The 20,416-nt window shown below is 34.8% G+C and overlaps 1 protein-coding gene across 2 annotated transcripts; it reads left to right on the plus strand.

The window, feature by feature from the left end:
- The first annotated feature begins 11,439 nt into the window (after positions 1-11,439).
- LOC111514647 (SAGA-associated factor 29) lies at positions 11,440-18,805 on the plus strand. 2 transcript variants are annotated; one of them, XM_074178387.1, is made up of 6 exons: positions 11,440-11,595; positions 11,658-11,908; positions 12,566-12,685; positions 15,573-15,731; positions 15,784-16,018; positions 18,479-18,805. In XM_074178387.1, exons 2-6 carry the CDS (start codon positions 11,744-11,746, stop codon positions 18,670-18,672), a joined length of 873 nt encoding a protein of 290 aa, XP_074034488.1. In that variant the 5' UTR covers positions 11,440-11,595; positions 11,658-11,743; the 3' UTR covers positions 18,673-18,805. The 2 variants fall into 2 exon arrangements, with proteins under 2 accessions (XP_074034488.1, XP_074034489.1); XM_074178388.1 differs by having other exon boundaries at positions 11,455-11,595; positions 11,653-11,908.
- Positions 18,806-20,416: the final 1,611 nt, after the last annotated feature.

Consider the following 20,416-nt stretch of genomic DNA (forward strand, 5'->3'; position numbering starts at 1 on the left):
CCTTCAGCTATGATGCAATGTGAAAGCCGGGCACTGAATTCATTTCTAACGTTTCCGAGAACTTCGGGGGTAATTTGTGCAATCTCCGCTCTGATGCGTTCCTTAAACTCTTCTAAATCATTTGGTTGATTTGGTAAACTTTACTCTTCAAGTATCCGATAAAAAAAGTCTAACAGGGTCAAATCCGGAGACCTTGGTGGCCATTCGATCGGCCCTTTTTTCCTATCCACTTTCCTCGGAAAAACAATATCCAGGTAGGTTCGTACATCAACGGCGTAGTGTGGGGGCGCCCCATCCTGCTGGAACCACAAATCATTTCTATTTGGAAATAGCTGATTCAGCTGTGGCATCAGATAATCTTGAAGAAAGTGTAGATACCGAGCACCAGTAACGCTTTCCTCAAAAAAGTATGGTCCTATTATCTGGTTGTTCAAAATTCCGGCCCAAACATTCACTTTTTGTGGATATTGTGTGCTATGCTCCTCCATCCAATGTGGATTTTCTCTTGCCCAGTATCGATAAGTCTGACGGTTTACGTGACCGTTGAGCATAAAAGTAGCTTCATCTGAAAATATTATATTTTGTATGAAACTCCGATCTCTGTGCGAGCGATCCATCATGATTTCGCAAATTCGACTCTTCTGTCAAAGTCATCTTCTAACAGTTCTTGGACCAGCTGAACTTTATACGAATGCCACTTTTCTTTTTTCAACACTATAACAACAGTCGATTGGTATAAATTATTATCCAGTGCGACTTGCCTCGTGCTGGTATGGGGGTTTTCTTGGAACGCAAGTACCACATCAAGTTTTTGGACTTCTGAAATTGATTTTCTACCACTTTTAGGGAGATCTTTAACATGGCCGTTTCTCGAAACTTTTTCTCAATTTTACTTATTGTTGATTGAGAAACGGGTTCTCGGTTGGGGTATTTCGCATTGAATAAATCACGAACTTCTGCCTGAGTCCTTACTTTATCTCCACAGCAATCATAATTAAAATTTCGATTCTTTGGGTTTCTGTTACTTTCATTGCCAGATTATAAGTGATTTAAATATTTTTCTAGAAATAATGTCAACCGCTTCAATGATACTTCACTTCAATGACATTGACTAATCTCAAGTAGAGTGTAGGACTTTTATCACCATTTCTTTTTTCTAATCAACAAAAACAATAGAAGACAGTACGATACTTTATTCTCAGTGGCGGTGCATAGCATTATTTGGTTCAACGAATTACTATTATTTGTAATTCCAGTCTTCTGAATACATAATTTCGGTTGACCCTGTATTAATACATATTGAAAACATTATACGTTGAATAGACGACTAGTAGACCTTTTGAATGAGGTGCCACATGACCCCTGTTTGCATTTAAAAAATTGTCGATTACGTCATCACGCCAACACTGGTGACGAAACGTCTTTCATATGAATATCATGAGATGGGCCGTCAAAAATTAAAGTTGACCTGTTTTTGGATTTCTTCCGAAAGACGCTCCTTTTGTGAATATCGAATTTATTCCATATATTTGCATCGTACTGTATAAAAATACTGTATTTAAAAAGTCAGATGATTTTCACGTGAAACATGATAAGCGATATTTCTTTTTTGAAGTAAGCCATGAAATACATGAATGTGAATGTTAATTGTCACACACAAAATAAAAGTTATTCAAATCGTTGAGTGATTTTAAGGGAGAAACATGATTTTTTCCAATGACGAAAAAGTGGATATGCTTTTTGTATATTCGAGATGTTTGAGGAATGCTACCAAATCTCTGGCAATGTATTAGGAATTATATCCTGAACGACGACAACCTAATCATAGATATTTTCAACGAATCGAAAATACTTTACGGAATTATGGATCTTTTGAAAATCCCTCCGAAAGAAAATGTACGGTTACTGAATGTGGTGGTGATAATGAAATTGGCGTTTTAGGTGAGTTCAAAGAATATTCACAATAATGGAAAATAAAAAAATTGAGAACAAGGAATTATCTCTGAGAGAGATTGCTCATAATTCGGCCATATCCACTACGTCTGTACGGAAAATTTTGAAGACAAATAAATTCAAGCCTTATCGAGTCAGGAAAGTTCATCATTTTCGTTTAACGGACTTCAACAGGAGAAAAGTTTTTTGTAGATGGCTCATTAAAACATTTCGCCAAGATAATGTTTGTAAAAATAAAAATTGTGGTGTGATGAAAGTACATTTACCAATAACGGATGGTTCAACAGGAATATACGTATGGCTTGGTGTTCTTGATAATAAAATTAATAGCCCCACTCTTTTGAAACATCTCTGACCGTAGAATTATACTTGGATTTCTTATCAGGGACTCAAATTGAGTTATTAGAAGATTTGCCACTTAGCCTCATAGGAAAAAGAGTGTTTTCAACACGACGGAGCTCCCCACATCGCAGGAGAATCTGCAGAGATTTCCTCAATACAACTACAGGAAGGTGGATAGAAAATAATGGTCCTATTGAATGGCCACCGGACCTTTCTCTACTAGATTTTTCGTTGTGGGACTTCATAAAATATCAAGTATTCAGAACAAATTTTGAAAATATTGAAGAATTGAAAGATTCAATAAGGAGTGCCTGCATCGGTATCATTCCACAGATGTTAAAGAACTGCCACAAGCACACTATTGTGTGATGAAAGACGATTTGAACATTTGATGCGATATCGCGTGAGACGGTAACTTAAAAAATGTAACGTGAGACATTCGGTTATGGTGTTTATTTTCTATCATTTATTATTTCGTTACATTTTCTTTGGCAACTGTCTTTTTTTCGAAGTGATGTATTAACGATACTGTTAACTATGTGTTACAATAATAGTTTGATATTTGATTTCTCATTGAATAAAAAAAGTTAAAAAGAATAGTGATGATGTGGTTTCGGGAAGAAATGTCGAGAAATACAATGTTGTGATATGTCAACGAATTTGTGATTATAATGACTACGAAAATGTTTAAAAAAATATACAGGTCCGTATTTAAAAAATACATTGATGATGGAATTCAATGAAGAAAACGTTGCATTGAAAAATGAGTTCACCCAGATTACAAAGCACGTGAAATAAAGCAAAAAGTTTGTTTGTCATTTTATGAAATGATTGAAAATGGAGGCGGTAGAGCAAAAAAAAATAAAATTTGTCATTTTCAGTTTTTTGCAAATATCTCAGAAACCGTTGATGATTTTATAGATATGATAATACCAGTGTGTTGCATCCCTAAATAGGCAACTTTTGTTCAGTTTTCGAGATAGCAATAGTGGTATCAGCTAAAATATACGGCCTTCTAGTGTAATATGAAAATGAATATGTTCATTTCAGTTCTAGAACATAGTGATACATTTTCATAGTAGAAAATAGAAGATGTCAGTAAGCGATCTTTAATTCAAAAATGTCAATTCAAAATATCTTGTGATATATTTGACCTCACCTTAGTTTGCCTGAGGGCAAAGAATCAGTACTTTGAATTAATTTGACACATCTTCTTTTCTGAAGATGCAATACTGATAGGAGCGTACACTGTTGTTTACTCATCACGCATGGGTGCCAAGATTCTGGTTATGTAGCACGTGGTCGTTCGGTAGCCGGGCGGTTCGACGTGGATGCTTTGTTCATTGTCAATCGGCCGATTTGCGAGTCGATGGTTCAAGCCCTAGGCTGAACGCTCGATGTTCATTTGCTATCGCAGCCGTGTTAGGAATCATACGTTAAAAGGTAAGAGCTCTTTAGTCCTTAGTTCGCTCAAGTTTCGACTTCTGAGGGTTGCCGTTCGTAAGGGTGCGATAGCTGGTTAACGGAAAAAAAACATATTTTAAACATATTTTTTTCAAAAATATGCTACTGCGTCGTATCGGTGGATATACCGGATGTCAACGAATCTATTGGAAAAGTCATAACTTCTAGACCAATGGTTCCCAAACTACGAGTCGGGGCTATTTGTGTGAATCGCGGGAATAGATTGAAAACACTTAATACTTTTGAATTGTTTTTCCCATTTTGGATAAAGGCTAGGGTAAAGTATCCAATTCTTTCGAGCATAGCCTCAAAAAGAGCTGACGAGATTTTCAACCACATATTTGTGTGAGAGGACATTCTCCACCTTGGTATATTCAAAAAATGAATAAAGAAATATGCTTTGTGTGAAAAGTGACCTGCGTTTGAAGCTTTCAAGTTTCAACCCTGATGTAGAATCTCTTGTAAATCGTAAGCACCCGCTTAATCCGGTCAATCTAGACATTGAAAGGTACATACATTTACAACAAGCTGTAAACGCGTGTAATTGTTCAAAATAGTTGAAAATAAGATTTCGAAATTCTGAATGATTGCGATGCCTGGAAAACAATTTTTTTGAGGTCAAAGGTCAAAAATCTCGAAAAAAATTGGTTTTTCATGATTTTCAGGAAACGGTAAGTTCTATCATAAAATAACCTCAAATAAAATTTAGATCATAAAATTCCCTACAAAAATTGTATCGATACTTTTTTTTCTTAGAGCCACCGTTTCAGAGATACGACGAGTCAAAAAGTTGTAAAAGTTGTAATCGTCATTATATGCATACGTTTCCACGCCACCTATGATGTAGTGTACTTAGCGCGTTTTTTTAACGTGGTTTTCTCAGTAGGCCTATTCCACATGTCTGTTATGATTCTGTCAAATTTGAAAGTTGCATAATAAAATATATTAGGAAGGGTTGGAAATTATAAAAGCGATTGAAATTGAAAAAATGTAAAAATGTATTCATCTGAGTCATAACCTTCAAATACTTCTTCTTGTCGTTCTTCTTCTTGGTCTTCTTCTTCTTGTTGTTTATCCTGGGTGTAGGTAAACTGCGTCAAAAGTGATGTATCGCATGTTTCCTCGTTGGTTTCAAATGTCGAATCCTCCACTATTGACGATTCAGCATTAGAACATGACTAGCCTTGACAATGTGTACATGCCAGAGAACACAACAGTCCAACTTTTTTACAACCACATTTAGCGCTGCATCCCTTTTTACAGTTGCAAAAAATTGTTTTCAGCAGTTTTTCCGGCGCAGGTGGGAGTAAAGTCTTAATAGGTTCTAATGCATTGTCGACCAACTTCCAACCCCAGTCTTTTGGGTCTAGCTGATAACCAAACCACACTTGAACTTGGTAATATACCGGAAAAGATGTTGATTAGCAGCAACTGAGGTTGGAGAAAGACAAGCTGATTGCACCTGTTTCTTATTTTTAGTGTTTTTTACCGAACATGCATATCGATATTTATCTAAGCAGGTGTTTTTTTTTCGGAGCTTTGAATCCCGTTGGGGATAATTTCTTGTTGAGTCGAATTACTTTTTTTGAAAACTTCAGCACATTGAACTAAATCTTGTTTTTCAAACAATTTAAAGATTGTTGCTTTACCCCTCCTGTAAAATGCAGACGTCGTATCACAGCCAGTTATTGCGTGTGAAAATAGAACATGATTTTGACTCTTTGAAAAAGTAGATAAATTTTTGACGAATATATTTCGGTTTGACTTTGAGCTTTTCCTGACTTTAGAAAGAAAATAGTTTCTCTGTATCTGTAGAGCAGGGAGGGTGAGTGTTGTTACATATTTAACATTTGGTATTCACAATTGAGTTGACAACGTCGCACTTCGGTGGTCGTCCCTAAACGGTCAATGAATATTGCGAGCCGGCCAGTACTGAATGGCCTACATTGGATGTATATACTGATTGATGCAAAAAGTATTTATTATTACATTAAAGTCAACAAGTGTCCAAACCTTGGCGTTATTATTTAACCACTCCGATACAAAACAAAACATAACAAGTTTAAGCCCACAGCACTTAGGTGACCCATTGTACATCCTCCTAAGAAGTTGTCCTCCTAGGTCATCGTCCATCCTGTCCTTTCCATGAAGGTGGACAGGTCACTGGGAGAAATCTCCTTTATATCGGCAGGTGTAGGCCAAGAATCGCCGAACACACACTCTCTTATTGACGATAACTCCGGGCACTCGCACAGGACATGCCTGACAGTCTATCTTCTTGTTCACATATCCTGCATAGAGGTGTGTCGACTAGCCCCATATTATGGAGGTGTTTCCTTAGTTGACAGTGGCCAGTCAGAAATCCTACTGTTAGGCGTAGATTTTTCCTGGTAATTGCCAGATATTTCTTTGGCGTCAGCTTCCCAGGGTCGCCCAAGGTGATCCTGGCAAGATTACATCCTTCGATAACATCCCAACTCTTTAAGGATTGAGCATGGGTGTAACATTTGACTAGTTCCACAATTGTCGAAGTCATCAGGCCATAGGGCCATCAGCGCCACTGGGTCCTAAAATTCTTAGTCCAGCCGCTTCCTTGGCTGAAGAGTCGGCAATGCGATTACTTTTACTCCTGTCGTACCTTTAAACCCCTCAAGAAATTGTTATTATCTACCGAGGCTTTGGCTAAATCTTGGTGACACTCTAGTACCAGCCCTGAGGTTATACGTTGTCTGTTCAAGGCTAATAGGGCTTGTCTGCTGCCAGTGCAGATTATTTTGTTTTGGCCAGAAATTCCTTTCCTGGTTATTTCTTTTGTGGTGATTGAGATACCAGCCAGTTCTGTTTGGACCACGCTGCTATTTCTTCCTATTCCTCACTTAATTCTAAGGCTCATCAGTGATCTGGAGTACACTCCACACCCTGAGCCTTCTTTGGTTTTTGAGCCGTCTGTATAAATCCGTATTGCTTTGTATCATCTGACTATATGTTCTGCTTAATTTGTATTTTGTAGGGTTTATGAAACACAAATCTGGGTTCAATTGCATCGCTTGTTGCCTGCAGCAGAGGTTGCGCAGTAAGCGCTTCACGCCATAGGCCCAGCCTCAATAGACCCATTCCTATTTCGAAGTTTACACCTGCCGTGCGCAATCGTACCATGGCCATTAACGCAACCTCCTTAACGTACAGATCCAGAGGGGTCAGACCGTGATTAACTTCATTGCCGCGGTTGGTTTTGTTCTCATGGCTCCTGTGATGTTTAAACAAGCCATTCGCTGTATTTGATATAATTTTTGGATGGGCGTTGCTTGTAGAACTTTCAGTCCCCATGCAATGGCTCCATACGTTAACAAAGGTGTTATTATTGCAGTATAGATCCAGGTGACCACACGGGCTGAAAGACCCCATGCATGTCCCATTGTCCCCTGCATTGCTCATAAGCCACGTATGCTCTTTTTGCTCTGCTCTGTAGATGAGAGTTCCATATTAGCTTCCTGTCGATGATAGTACCAAGGTATTTTACCTCTTCAGGGAAGTTTATTTTACTTTTGAAGATTTCGGGTGGTTTTAAGCCCGATAAACTTCTTTTCCTGGTGAAAAGGACAATCTCAGTTTTCTGGGATTGATCGACAGTGAGTGTTCCTTACACCATGTTTCTATCAATTTGAGCTCATCCTGTGCTCTATCGCACAGTGTGTTTACAAATTTGCTGGTCTGCAAGATAACTATGTCATCTGCGAATGCAATTGTGTAGAATCCATTTTTGTTAAGGTGATTAGTCAGGATATCCAGAACTATGCTCCAGAGAAGGGGTAATAAGACCTCTCCTGTGGACATCCCCTCATGACCAGTTTTTTCACTGTGATGTCTTCTACATTATTACTCATTGCTCTACTAGAGAGCATCTTGAGTATCCATTCTCCTACTACCAGGAGTACATTCCTGAAGTGTAGTTGCTGGGTAATTGTTGGAAAGGTTGTTTTATCAAACGCTCCCTCGATATTTATGAATATATACCCAGGGTGGATTCTGTGTTGTCCAATGAACTCTCGATGCTGCCAACCACATGGTGAAGGGCCGAATCAGTAGACCTTCCCGGATGAAGTGGGTTGTAAACTAGTGATTCATCTCTTATGTACCGCTCACATAGTCTCTCCATGGTTTTTAAGAAAAACGATGTGAGACTAATCCGTTGTTGATAATTTCTTGTTGAATCGAATACTTTTTTTCAAAACTTCAGCACATGAACTTTATCTTGTTTTTCAAAACATTTTGCTTTACCCCTCCTGTAAAATGCAGACGTCGTTTCACAGCCAGTTATCGCGTGTAAAAATAGTACATGATTTTGACTCTTTGCAAAAGTAGATAAACTTTTTGACGAATATATTTCGGTTTGACTTTGAGCTTTTCCTGGCTTTAGAAAGAAAATAGTTTTTTCAGGTGGAGTTCGAGCAGTAAGAAGTACGAGCACGTCTACAACTTCACCAACAACAATAGTTGTATTTGTCAAATTAAATTGCTCTATAGCTGTTTCAATAATCAGTACGTCGGCATCGTTATTAGCCTGTTTAACCAATATATTTTCGCCAATAAACTTATCCTTCAACATTGAAATGAACCGAGATTTGTTGTGAGTATCTGCAAAAAATTTCTGTTGACTGATAGGACTGTTGTAAGTTCATCAAATAGAATATCGGAAGATGAAGATGTCGCTAAAGTTCGACGACGTTGTTCTGCAGCTTTAATATATTATATATATATATATATATATATATATATATATATATATATATATATATATATATATATATTATATATATATATATATATATATATATATATATATATATATTATATAGAAAGAGAAGTTAATATCGGACATAGCACTCATGAAAGTGGCAAACCATAGACACGTGTTTCGGGCTTTTGGCCCATCATCAGTATGGTGCAGCCAAGTGTGAGGATGGGCAACACTTGGTTACCAAAAGATAGAAATACAAATACACGGAGCCACCAACAGGAGCCAACCGCACAATTGTGCGGTTGTCAAAAATAGATACAGTAATCCTTTTCTATATATATATATATATATATATTATATATATATATATATATATATATATATATATATATATATATATATATATATATATATATATATCGCTGTTTTCAGACATTTTGATAATATAGGTAGGTAATATGAAAACTGATTTTGACAAATAAAGCAATTAGTTACTTAGGTTAGAATCTAGGACAAACAAAGGAACAGGATTCTTGATTGAAAAATTATTGGTGATAATCTGTATCGTTATGAAAAGTCTGTATCATAATGGATATCATTATGAAACGGATTATGGTCATATAAGTGTATTGTTAGAGTTTATAATAGAATAACTAAACCATTAGAATAGGAAATAGAACTATATTGTATATATTGGAAAAAACTTCCCACTTGCTGCTCGTTATCAAAAACTTATTTTTTCGTGCAAAAACATTTCTGTTAAAAAAATTAAAATTAAATTAAATGACGCTAATTTTGATTTCATTAGTGTCTAGATCTTTTATCTCTTAATATTCTAGTAAAGAAAAGATTCTTCATACTGTAAATTATCAAGTCACATTTTCCAACCTGCCCTGAATCTGAAAATAGTAATTGTTAGTCTTTTGAGGTGGCCTTGAGTAGTAAGATATTTAACTTTATTTAAAAGAAAGGCTTCTTGAGCTGTACAATCTCTTATAGAATACAGGCATTTTACCTTCACAATACCTTGTGAATCCAACGAGACCATCTGGAGAACAGGCCAAGTAAGGAAACTCTGGATGAATGCGAAGCCTAGAGACAAAAAACCTTATTCTTGGTAACTTTGGTGTATTCACCTAAAGCAGTTGGCTCATTCTCAATACCATACCGTATGGCTGGAACTTTAGGAACACTTGCGTACGTTTTTTTCTGATGTGTCTTATGAACTAATCCAAAAATAGATACAGTAATCCTTTTCTATTTTTCCTCAAAATAAATTTGTGAATTTCTTGATCTCATTTCCAGGTTCTGCGAATCAATAGCGCTAAGTGTCTGTAGAAAATGTTGGCAGTTTTTTTTGCAAATCTGTTTTATTTTTGTTGATTTGTATGATTTATTTTTGTCGTCACATTTTCTGCAATAGAAAGAGTTATCTTAGTCTTTTAGATCGATATTTCCGCATTGCAAATGGATCCATATCACACTGAACCCATTTCACAGTTGTATCAAGATGGCCTTCATTACAATATAAACATTTCTCAGAAGTGACATCCATATTTTTTTAATATTGAGACATGAAGTTCTTTTCGAAATATGTTCAGGTTTTTTTCACTTTTCACACTGTTTCAAAACTACTGCATCAATCTTTTTATTTCGGGTACATTTTCTGGACTTGAATATCCAAAACAATCTCTTTACAAACAATAATGTATATATTATTCCCTAATTTTTCAGATACCTAACTCTGCTACATTTTTTGTTTTTTCTTCCGTCTAAGACAATGTTTTTTATTAAGCCGAAATATCTCTCTACTGGCGAATTGCTTTCTTTCTCTGCAATTAATAAGTAGAATCAACGAACCAGAAAATGAACACCACCCAATACCCAATAAATGAACAATTCAACTGATTTTTATCTATATTAAGATTATTAAGGTTATTTCCAGTCTTGCCAACTGGATGAACTATAAAGATATAAAGTCGATACACAAGAACCAAAATTTCGCTACACTATTTCATATTCCGCTACAATTGTATATCTGACGCAATCAGTTCGCTCATGCGCCCTATTTAAGATTGAGTACCACAGAACTTACAGTTTGTAGTTTGGTACCGTTCAGATACCACAAAACTGAACTGTCACTTATTGTCAGAATCCTCAGAGTTGAGTCAGAATCAGGATTATGCTAATTTTCAATCGAGCAACAGTAGATGAAACCTAATTTTCTGAATTGACAGCAGTTAATTTTTGAAAGCTGTCGTCTCGACCAAATATTTCTTAATTCGAAATAATGATTTTGAAAAGTAAAAATAAATATTTATTCGTTCACGTACGTATAGTCCCACTGAACTTTTGAACGATCATTCGCGACAGGTCTGATCCATCCTTTCAAGTTGGAATCAGACAACCAATGTTGAGAAAAAGTTAGTTTTCGAGACTTTTGTATTTTTTTGAACATGTCCAGTTTTCATCAATTTCAACTGCGGTAGGTAGCTCTTTCGCTCGAGCTCCAGTCAAATGAAATATCTTCCATTTCCACTCGAGACTTTTAGTTCCAAGATATTGGAGGTTATATAGTTAATGATAGTAATGAAAATATCCAAAATTATTCTTCTTCTCTTTCATCATGTAATGGCCTCAGGTACTAAGACTATAACGTATTGACTGCATTGAATTATTCAATTTGTCAGCTGTCAGCGTCGGATGCTGTCCATTGCCTCGTCTTCTTCTATATTTTTTTCAATAATGATTGAATGAAGAAAATTCCACTACTTTATGTTCAAAGGCGCTACGCCGCTACCGTCGAGTAAATTCCGCTACGATATCGGAATTCCGCTACTGTTGGCAATTCTGGTTATTTCCATTATTAGAAGCTGAAGAAAACGTTTGTAAATATGGCAACCGTGTGGACCATTCCATAACCAGAGAACACCTATATTTATACCTGCTTTGTGTTCTTAACCTATGTAACAGACTGACTGTTAGTGTCAGTTTGACGTTTTGAATATAGATGTTTTTTCTTGATTCGTAAATCAGAAAAATAAATGTTATTCAACATTATTAGAATTAAAATTTCACCTATACTTCTGTGCAATTCTGTGAGTTGAATTCAGTCATTCCAAAAAAGAAATATTATAATTTTGATTTCTTTTAAGCACAGATTTTATTTCTGCTAGTCTTTATATCTTGGTATTGTGCTATAAAGATAGATCGTCATTTCTGGCAGTTACAATCCAACACACAATAATGCCGTTTACCGCAGATGCGGCGGCCGCACAACAAGTACAAGAGCGTTTGAAGTCCCTTCAACAACTCGTTCATGAAATTGAGAAGAAACGCCATCAGAGTGAACAAGGTATCATATCTCTTCAGAGGTATGCTCAAGATGAAAAACCGGGACAAAGTTCACAGGTAAAAAGAACTTATGAGGAGCCTTTGATTAAATATTAACGTAAATATAAAGAGTTCAATTTCTTGGAGTTTTCTTGATGAAGACTCATTTCAAAGGCACCCTTTGTCGCTCTCAAAGACATTGAAGAATAATTTCCTATCAAATCAAGAAACCAATTGTACCTTACTATATCAGATTTGGATGAAACTTGGCACATATCTATGTGCTTTTTTATTGACTCAGAAATATAATACATTTTATTTTTTGTCAACCTATTTTTGAGATATAAGTAGCTAGTTTGAGTTTTTTAAAAACATCTAAAATCTTTTTGTGCTCATTTACTCAAATTGCAATTGCCTTGTGTCCTATTTGAGCTGGGACCTTCTAGGAGTTGAAAATATTCTTATCGATTTGTGTCCTTATACCATATAAATGTTGTGTTTTGTTGACACCCAGATCGAGTTATTCCAGACAGAAGTTATATGCTTGCTCTGCTGGATGTAATTTAACTGAGAAGCAAGAGCAAATAACTTGTGTCGGTAATAACAGATCCGGAACAAGAATAGTGCAAACAAAAAGAACCTAAGAATACTTTGAACTATTCTTTCAAAGTGGTATAGTTTTGAATTTCTCACATCGATGAATAAAGATTTGATTGATTTAACTTTTCCTTTTAGAAATTGAAATCTCTTTATAAAACAGCAATTCTACAAGGAGAACAGGAGGAAGAGGTCATAAGGAAAGCTCTTCAAAAAATCACAGAAATTCGGAATATCAAAAATGAACGAAGAATTCAGGTAAGTTTTGAATCGAAGGAAATGTTTTTACTGTAATAATTTGTGTGGAAAATATTCGTTTTAATTGGTTGCCCTGGTTTCTGAAACAATTTTAATTAGCATTATGCACCTTTGTTCACTCGTGCTCCAATCTACTTCAAAATGACTAAAAGGTTAAAATTTAAAAAGAATTAACCGAAAGAGAAATATTTTTCAGGAGGTTTTAGTTTCTGGAAAAACAAACCTCATTACATACCAGGTGAATTATAATTTTTCTCAAAAATATTTATTTATTCAACAATTTCTATTTCGTTTCCTTCAACGTAGTCCTCCTCAAATATAATACACTTGTGCCAACGTTTTTTCCAATCCTCGAAGCAGTTCTTATAAGCACTTTGATATATCTTTGAGCTCTCTCAGCGATTCAGTTTTTACCTCCTTAATCGTCGCAAAAAGCTGTCCTTTCTTGGGTGTCGTCAATCTTGGGAACAGGAAAAGTTCGCAGGGGGGTAAATCTGGTGAATACGGTGGCTGAGGCATGATTACTGTGTTGTTTTTGGCCAAAAAATTACGAACAAGCAATGAAAAGTGAGCAGGTGCAATATCGTGATGTAAAAGCCATGAATTGTTTTTCCACAATACCAGACGTTTTCAAGATAATACTCCTTATTGACCGTATGTCCATATGGCAAGAACTCCTGATGCACTATGTCACGGTAAACGAACAAAACAGTGAGCAAAACATTGGCATTTGATTGAACTTGGTGTGCGTTTTTTTGGTATCCTGGGCTCTTCCATTGGAATGACTGAACTTTGGTTTCGATGTCATAACTATAGACTCATGATTCGTCACCAGTTATGACCGATTTAAGCAAATCTGGATTGCTGTTGATATCATTCAATTCCTGAGCGATGCTCATGCGACGGTTTTTTTTTGGTAAAAATTCAGCAAATATGAAACAAACTTTTCTGTCACGTGCTTCATGCTCAAAATTTACGAAAAAATTGCATGACATGAGCCAACCCATGTGCCGATATCCTCAGAAACTTCTCTAGTGGTGATTTGATGATTCGACAATTTTCATCACTTTCTCAACATTTTCATCTTTTCAAAATTTGATGTAAATTGTTTGATCCATTTTTTCCGATAGCAGATAATCGTCAAAAAACACTTCTAACTTTTATGCCTCTCACCAACAAACTGAACATGCTAAACCTCGTACATCTATGAAAACTTTCACAAAAATGTTAACATGATGCATGAACTAATCTATGATTAAAGATATATTTCCTTCTCAATTGAAGGACTTTTCTAAATCTGGGATTGAAATTAATTAGCTGTATGAATGCTTTTTATATAGTGACGTTATGACAAGAACAGATGTGTCTATTTCCATGATATACAATTGTAGAATATTTGAATCATCTAATAAGAGTTTCAAAAAAAAGTGCTGAGGGAGAGTTGTTTTGTGTTTCATAGCATTCCTCTGAATGATAAAAATTAAATGAAAATAATTACTTTTTTAGAATCATGTTCTATATGATATCACTTTAATAGAATTTATGTTATATTTATTTATATAAGTCCTTAATTGTACAAAACATCCATTTTATCGAAAATTATATTGAACATACACAATTGCTAGTGTTAGTGATCATGGTTAGTGATCAAAGAATGTAAACTTTCACGGCCGGAGATAACTATGTGAAAGCTATATTTAGGCCAACAAAAACTATCAGTCAAAGTCTAAGGTCAGCTAAGGACCCCAGAGAACCTTTAGCAACACCCAGGGTCGATCTACATTGGAACTATGAGAAAAAGTATGGGTACTCGTCTCTCTGAACACAAGAGAAATTGTCCAATCGGACAAACTGACAAATCAGCTATAGTCAAAAATGCTCCCGACAAAGAAGACACTCGCATTGTTTCATTCAAAGATACCGTAATACTCGATAAAACTCAAAATCACTATCCAAGAGTATATAGAGAAGCAATAGACATTCAAAAAGACAGGGATAATTTCAATAGAAAAGAAGAGGCAATCAACAATAATAAAATCTGGCCACCTATCCTTTCAGGTACACAATAAATATAATATAAAACCAGAGTCAAATACCAGCATTGTAGTTAGTGCATTCGAAACAACAGGAACAACCACATCGCCTTTGATAATGTCTACCGCAGTAGTAGACGAAACGTCAGACATAAAACCCTGCAGACCATGGCAAAAAACCCGGAAAATAGCTTTCACACATGGTTAGTTTGGTGTTATATTATTGTTAAAGAACTGTTTCATGTTTGCGATCCCCCTGTTTGTACCTGATTAGAAAGAAATAGCTAGTAATGATATCGTTGCGATCTACTTCTCATTTCAGTATATCAAAATGTTCAGTTGTTTAGACTGATAAATACAATTTGTTGTAATCAATACAATTACAACTATAAACATTGAATACATTGTGGAAGTGTCATTTTAAATAAAGGAAAAGAAGGTGGTATTCCTTATCTTTTCGGGAGCCATAACACTGCCAACAGAACCTAGGAAAAAGTTCCTTGTAAAAAATGTCATTTAGATTCATATATAATTTTGTTTATTATAGTATTTAATTGCTGGAAAAGATACATTTCAAGGAAAATTAAACATTTTCCATGGAAGTTGTAAATAAATAATGTTCCGCAGCATGAGTTTTTATTATCAAAAGTAAGTTTCTGAAATAGTCAGTTATTCACTTTTGAGAAGCTGTATCTCCAAAATTAGATGGAAGTGCCAAGTTTTGATTTCAGATTCGTTCGTGATCAGACAACAAAAATATGGATCTAATTGAAAATTTTTCAAAAATCAATGCAAAGCAGAAAACTGAATATTCACTAATGTTTGTAGTGTATGAATTTGTATTTCCTTTTCAGTCTAGAATTGCTTCAAACAAAGAATCCATCAGGAAGGGAATATGGATGAAAATGTTATCGAGTTCAGCACAGACCTTGCCTTTGTATGTTGGAAAAATAGGTGAAAAACCACCTCCACTATGTGGAGCAGTTCCAGCAGACCCGAATTATATTGCTAGGGTATTATTTGTTATTGATCAAGTTTGAAATGAACTAACAGTTGAAATTTTAGGTTGGTGATATGGTGGCAGCTTTGGTGAAAGATTCAGGAGATGGGGAAAACTGGATTTTAGCAGAAGTGGTCAGTTATAATAATACCACCAGTAAATATGAAATTGATGACATTCTAAAAGAACAGAATCAGAAGGGAAGGCATACGCTCAGCAGACGAAGAGTAATACCATTACCATTAATGAGAGCTAATCCAGAAACCGATCCTCAGGCACTATTTCCCCAAGGAACTTTAGGTATGTTACAACTAATTCAATTTGTAAATATTATTTACATAGGTATGTCACATAGAAACTCATCTAATCTTTTAAAAAAGGAAAAATAACTATCTGTTTTGGCATAACTAGGGACCTTTCGGTCGTGAGTCGGCCGCGCTCCCACTGCGCTAATTCACCTCTTTGGTAATATTATTTTCAAAACAATGGCTGAGAAGATAATGTTAGGCTCATGATGAGATATTTATTTATGAAATATTTCATTAAAAGCTTTGAGCTGATTATTGACACAACTTTGGAGTTCAAAGAGCATGTTACTGGCTGGTAGCCAGGCGGTTGGACGTGGGTGCTTTGTTCGCTCAGTTAATCTGCCGATGTGTCTGTTGATGGTTCAAGCCGCAGACTGAACGATCGATTTTCACTTGGTATCGTCCAACTCGTGTTAGGAATCACACGTTGAAAGGTAAGACCTCGTTAGTCCTTAGCTCGCACAAATTTCGACTTCTGAGGGTTGTCGTTCGTAGGGGTGCGATAGCTGGTTAACATATTTTTAAATACTCAAGAAAGGAGTATGCTAATCTAAAGATCTCTACTCCTCAGAAAAAAATGTGTGATTCATTAGTTTTTTCTCATGTTAGTTATTCGGACACAATTTTCGTTCCTCGTTCGTTTCCTTCCACATAATATGATGAATTGAAACTTCAAAATGGTTGCATTCATTTGCTGTTTTCGAGTTTCTTAGTGGTCCTGACCTTTTTGCATTAATAATGGGACTGAAAGTCGGATTCCGCCTGTTTTTTTAACTGCATGATCCAACACTTTTTGAGTTATTGAAAAATCTGTGTGTTCCGAAGTGCCAATATCCATGTTTTATTGCTATTGAAACTTTCTTCCTAACAGTTGAAATAATTTGTATGTTTATGGATTCAAATGATCTTCCTGTATAGTCGCAGATAATACTATCTGGTTTAATCTAGAATTCGCATTTGGGCATTCATGGCAATGCCATGAATGCTTTCTGATAGAATGTGCTCCAAAACTGCCGGTGTATCTGTTTCACTATAGCGACCACTTTTTTATGTTGTGGTTTCAGTGGTTTTTATGGTTCTGTTATAACCTACTGGCTACCAACCAACCACCATGTTATTTACTTATGATGCACTGTTTGGAACCTTTGGTGGAATCAGTTTTGATCTTCCTCTTTGAAGATGATTACTTGGTGATCGAAACACGTTTCGAGGTGTTAAAAATAACAATTTGGTGTTGGGAAAAAACTCCAGTAATAACCATGTTATTTGCATACGACACTACCATTTCATGGCATAGTAAAACTGTTGAAGATCTTAATAATAAGATAATCAGAGACATTAATGTAATCAAGTCCTGGTGCGACTCGAATCTTCTCTCTCTTAATATAAAAAAACAAATATAGTAACTTTCAAATGTACTCTAGAAGATATGCCTGTAGAAAATGAGAAGATTGAAATTAAAGATTGCACAACATTTTTGGGCCTTTATATTGACAGTAAATTGAAGTTTGAAGCACACATCAACCAATTGAAGAATAAAACCTTCTCAGGGTGCTATGCAATGAGAATTATTTCAAGGGAACTTGGTACTGCCACGGCTATGAACGCATATTATGCAATAATTGAATTTCAACTAAGATATGCCATTCCTTTCTGGGGGCTATGTAACTCTAGTCTGCTAGATTCAGTACTTATACTGCAAAAGAGAGCCATTATATATGTGTTCAAACTAGGACCGCACAATTCATGTAGGCAGTTATTTGCAAAGAAAAATATATTGACAGTTGTGGCTCTCTTTGTAATAGAAACTGCGTGTCTTATACACAAACATAGGTCAAAATTTTAATATATTTCTTCGTGTCATAGCACTCGCCTAAAATCTAAAAATAATTTTAAATTACCATTGCCTTCTTCATCCCTAGTAAAGGACTCCATTTTCTATAACGGTGTTAAAATGTATAACCACTTACCGTCTCATTTTAGAAATAGCCACGATAGTATTGACAGCTTTAGAAAATACACAAAAAAACTTCTCTCGAGCAGATCCTATTATAGTTTGCAAGAATTTTACAATGATAACTTCCAGTGAAATTGTGAACTGTTATCTGTAATTTATTGCGGGTACTGTAATAGCATACTCGATTAGACTGTTGAATTATAAGTCGTAAAATTGACAAAATATTCAAATAATATTTTATGATTGATATTTTATTTATTTATTGACACTTATTCTATCGAATAAAATGTATAATTGATAAATGTATATGTTTATATACTGCTTGTTTATATAACAATTTTATTTTTATTTTACTTTATTTATATTTTACATAATTGTGTGTATTTTGCATGAATTTTATTTCTGTGCGTGTATATTCTACTTTTTCAACAAAACAAGAGTTTTTTCGACAATAAAGTATATTTTGATAGATTGATTGATGTTCAATCATTTCAGTGATGGCTCTGTTTCCCCAGACAACTTGTTTCTACAAGGCTTTAGTGAATAAGCCACCTGCAACACTTATTGATGAGTATGAATTGTTATTTGAGGACCCCACATATCAAGAAGGATACAGTCCTCCACATTATGTTGTGCAACGGTATGTTATTGCCTATAAACAGAAGAATAAACAGAATACTGCCACCTGACAGTACGCATCAGACAGTAATATGTCTGATAATGATGAGAGCTCCCAGCCTTTTACAGAAAGTAGTTAAGATTTATTGATGCATTTATGTAGATAAAACTTGTATAATAACGACAATATATCTTGAAACGTAACAGATTTTTATTATGTTTGTCAAAATTCCACAGACCCAAAAAGTAAGCTCTATATTCAAGATAAGGAGGGCCAGTATGTGAAAATCTGAAAGGGGGATTCGAAATCAGTTAAATTAGGAAAAAGTTGCCCATTTTTGAGATCATTATAATGACATTTTGAAATTTAAGAAAGTCCGTTTAGTTACAGAGATGGAAAAAAACCAAATTTCACCACTAACGTTATAATTATCGTTCGAGGTTATTTTTAGGAATACATTAAAAAGTAGAAAACCCTTCAAGATAGCGTTGAAAGGTTTTCATTTCAACGTTTCGACTCAAAGAAATCACTAATTGAAATTTTTTTGGTATTACAAAAAAAGTCGATGGGTATAAATTAGCATTGTTTGTGATAACCTGACTAATGTATCACAAATGCCTAACTAGAAAGTTTTTAAATATATAAATAATACATAGATATAAATTGACATATTTTATGAATAATAATGATTATAATAATAAAAGTTCCGCAAGAAACCTTTTGCTTTTTTCAAGACCCTCAGCATATTGTAGAGAATCCGCCGATTGCTGATCAGGTGGAATACATCTGGAAGGACATTTATGAACACCCACAGCCACCCGATGGTTCCGATCAATTGAGCCATATTTTGTTACCTATTCTGATAGAATAGTTATTTCAAGTAAACTGACTGGAATAATTGTTTTCAAAACTCACGTTTTAAATACATGTTCGTTATGTTATAAACCGTCACCGTCACATAAATTACATACATAATTGAATACACCAAATGAAAAACAATAATGAAGAACGAACAACACCGTTTTGAAATGCAGCTCTTAAAAAAACATTTGTTGAATTGAGTCTCTAAATTAACTTTCGAGTTAGTGGGCGTTGAAAATATGCATAAGATTAACGTTTTCGTGCATATTGACATTTTTAAGTTCTCAGAAAAAGTTATTTATGAGACATTATTTTGTGGCAATTATCAATTTGACAAAATATAATAAACTATGACAATCGTATATGTACACAAAATGTAATTTTAGTACCTTTCAATTTTCATGAACAAAAAAATTATTGTATTTGTATATTCTAATAAATGAGATACATTAAGCAACTTTTTCTGAGACATATCGTCGGTTTGGAAGAAGACTATAATATCTCAAAAAATGGCATTTTTCAGGAGAGCCATTTGAAGTTTTCATATTGATTTTTGTTAAAATGCTCAGTAGGTAATTTCATATTTCTATGATTCAATAATCAGGAGGAACAATGTGAAATGTCTGCCGTGTTTGGATTCTTGCATGTCTAAAAACCTCCCCCTTATCTGCCACTTTCATCCCCTCTTCTTAAATGTGATAGTATCCCCCAAAAAGAAATTCAAATACTTTTGAAGATAATATTTTGTTACAACAGGAGTTTGATAAAAAAAAACTAATGAATGAAAAAAATTTTATTGTCTAAATCACAGAAAAATATTGTGTTTCATAATAACATGATTGTTTACAATTTTTTTATTCATTTATTTATTTATTTATTTATTTTTTTAACCAAATTGAATTACAAAATCATTCTTTGCTCTCTCCCTGTCGATAAGATTACAATTTATTTTT

This window comes from Leptinotarsa decemlineata, unplaced genomic scaffold (assembly GCF_025532065.1).
Source record: "Leptinotarsa decemlineata unplaced genomic scaffold, Ldec_3_MD MMD2_tig00003736_RagTag_RagTag, whole genome shotgun sequence".
NCBI lineage: Eukaryota > Metazoa > Arthropoda > Insecta > Coleoptera > Chrysomelidae > Leptinotarsa > Leptinotarsa decemlineata.

Excerpts from the sequence above, each read along its gene's own strand:
- LOC111514647 (XM_074178387.1), top strand. The coding sequence starts at position 11,744 with ATGCCGTTTACCGCAGATGCGGCGGCCGCACAACAAGTACAAGAGCGT. Across the intron at positions 15,732-15,783 it reads ACCCGAATTATATTGCTAGG|GTTGGTGATATGGTGGCAGC; the intron begins GTATTATTTGTT and ends TTGAAATTTTAG. Across the intron at positions 16,019-18,478 it reads ATTTCCCCAAGGAACTTTAG|TGATGGCTCTGTTTCCCCAG; the intron begins GTATGTTACAAC and ends CAATCATTTCAG.